At 32.4% G+C, this 1,449-nt stretch overlaps 1 protein-coding gene across 1 annotated transcript in view; it reads left to right on the plus strand.

Annotated features, from left to right (window-relative positions):
- TEX9 (testis expressed 9) overlaps positions 1-1,449 on the plus strand; it is a 47,203-nt gene that overhangs the window by 9,164 nt on the left and 36,590 nt on the right. Inside the window, exon 3 of the mRNA XM_003784633.1 lies at positions 869-932. Coding sequence (XP_003784681.1) covers positions 869-932 — 64 coding nt within the window. The remainder of the gene's footprint in view (positions 1-868; positions 933-1,449) is intronic.

The raw sequence follows: 1,449 nt of genomic DNA on the forward strand, positions 1-1,449 counted from the left end.
AAAAGGGAACTTGAATGGAGCGTATTATATGTTAATTGTAATTCACTGCAATATTGTGTAGTTAAGGTGCTAATTATAAAAATGTGAAGATATATCGTATATTGCTGTGAGAAAACAGTACAAAACTTTGTATATGCTATAGATGAAAATTGGAAGTGAATAAAAATGCTTGGGAGATTATGAGCAGTTTTTCCTTTAAAAACAATTACCTTCAGTGCTACTATCATTCCTGCAATCTTGATGGAACCAAGTGTAAATAATATTCCTATTCTTTGCTAGATTCCAAATAGAATAAATAACAATTAAAGGAGTGACATGTAGTGGTCAAAATAGTTTCTTCTGATGAAGCTGATATTGAAATGTGTAGCTGAAGTGTAAGCCACATTATGTCTGTCACCAAAACTCAAATTAAGCTCCTCAATCACAGCAACACCTCAGCCCATGTATCCTTCATTCCCTATCACTTCCTACCCTCAGTTAGAGCAGGGCCTATCTCTTAAGAAGGAATGTTAGAACAGATATTCTCTGTTGGTAGGCTAATCCCAAGAAATAATTGGGATAAATTGAATTCATCCTGCTTGTTCTTCTCAAATTTATTAGTTAGATAAGTCACTTCACCTGCAGTGAATAAAGGGCTATAGAAAGGCTAGTAGTTAGTGTTTGAATTTTTACCACAAAGAAGGAGGAATTAGGGGGAGTTGAAGATAAGTTCTAATGGCTCCATTCATTTTAAAGTGAGATTCACATGTATGTTTTGGCATTCATTAATTAGGTTACTTGCTAAAGTATAGTTGCTGAAGTTTAATTATTTTTATTTTTGTTAGAGTCTTCAGTATATCCTAATCATTAATGTATTTTCTGTTTTTAGGCGTTTAAATGCAGAATTGGAAGCAAAAACAGCTGACCTGGTTCGACAAGCTGATGAAGTAATAGTAAGTAATGTACAATTATTAATAATTCCATGTAATTCTAGTACCATAAAGTTAATATTGGAGAGTAGTTATATAGAGTTAACACTGATCATTCAGTAGGGAGGGAAATAAAATGTCTCTAAATAAAAGTTGAATAAAAGATAACAATCATCACTAATACTTAGATAATTTATTACATTCTGCACTTGGATGTTACTCAAATTCTTAAGAGTAGACTAAAATCATATTTATAATCAGGAAAAATGTGTGAGGTTTTATTACCTGATGATGTATTCAAGTATATTATTCCTCATTCTAGTTCTGAATTGGGTGATCCTATGTTATGCATCTCTTCTTAAGCATCAACTTCCCCATTATTAATTGGTAGGCTAGAGTAATCCTCCTTAGGGGAGTAAAGTGTCTGCTTTCAAGCTTTTACCAGTTTTTACCTTAATTATAATTCTCCTTTTCAATCTTCCCTATCCCTAAAAATGGAATTCATAGAGGCAGGGAAGGAAATCTAGGCAATATTTTAATG

Source organism: Otolemur garnettii, unplaced genomic scaffold, assembly GCF_000181295.1.
Source record: "Otolemur garnettii isolate 467f Iridium unplaced genomic scaffold, OtoGar3 scaffold00011, whole genome shotgun sequence".
NCBI lineage: Eukaryota > Metazoa > Chordata > Mammalia > Primates > Galagidae > Otolemur > Otolemur garnettii.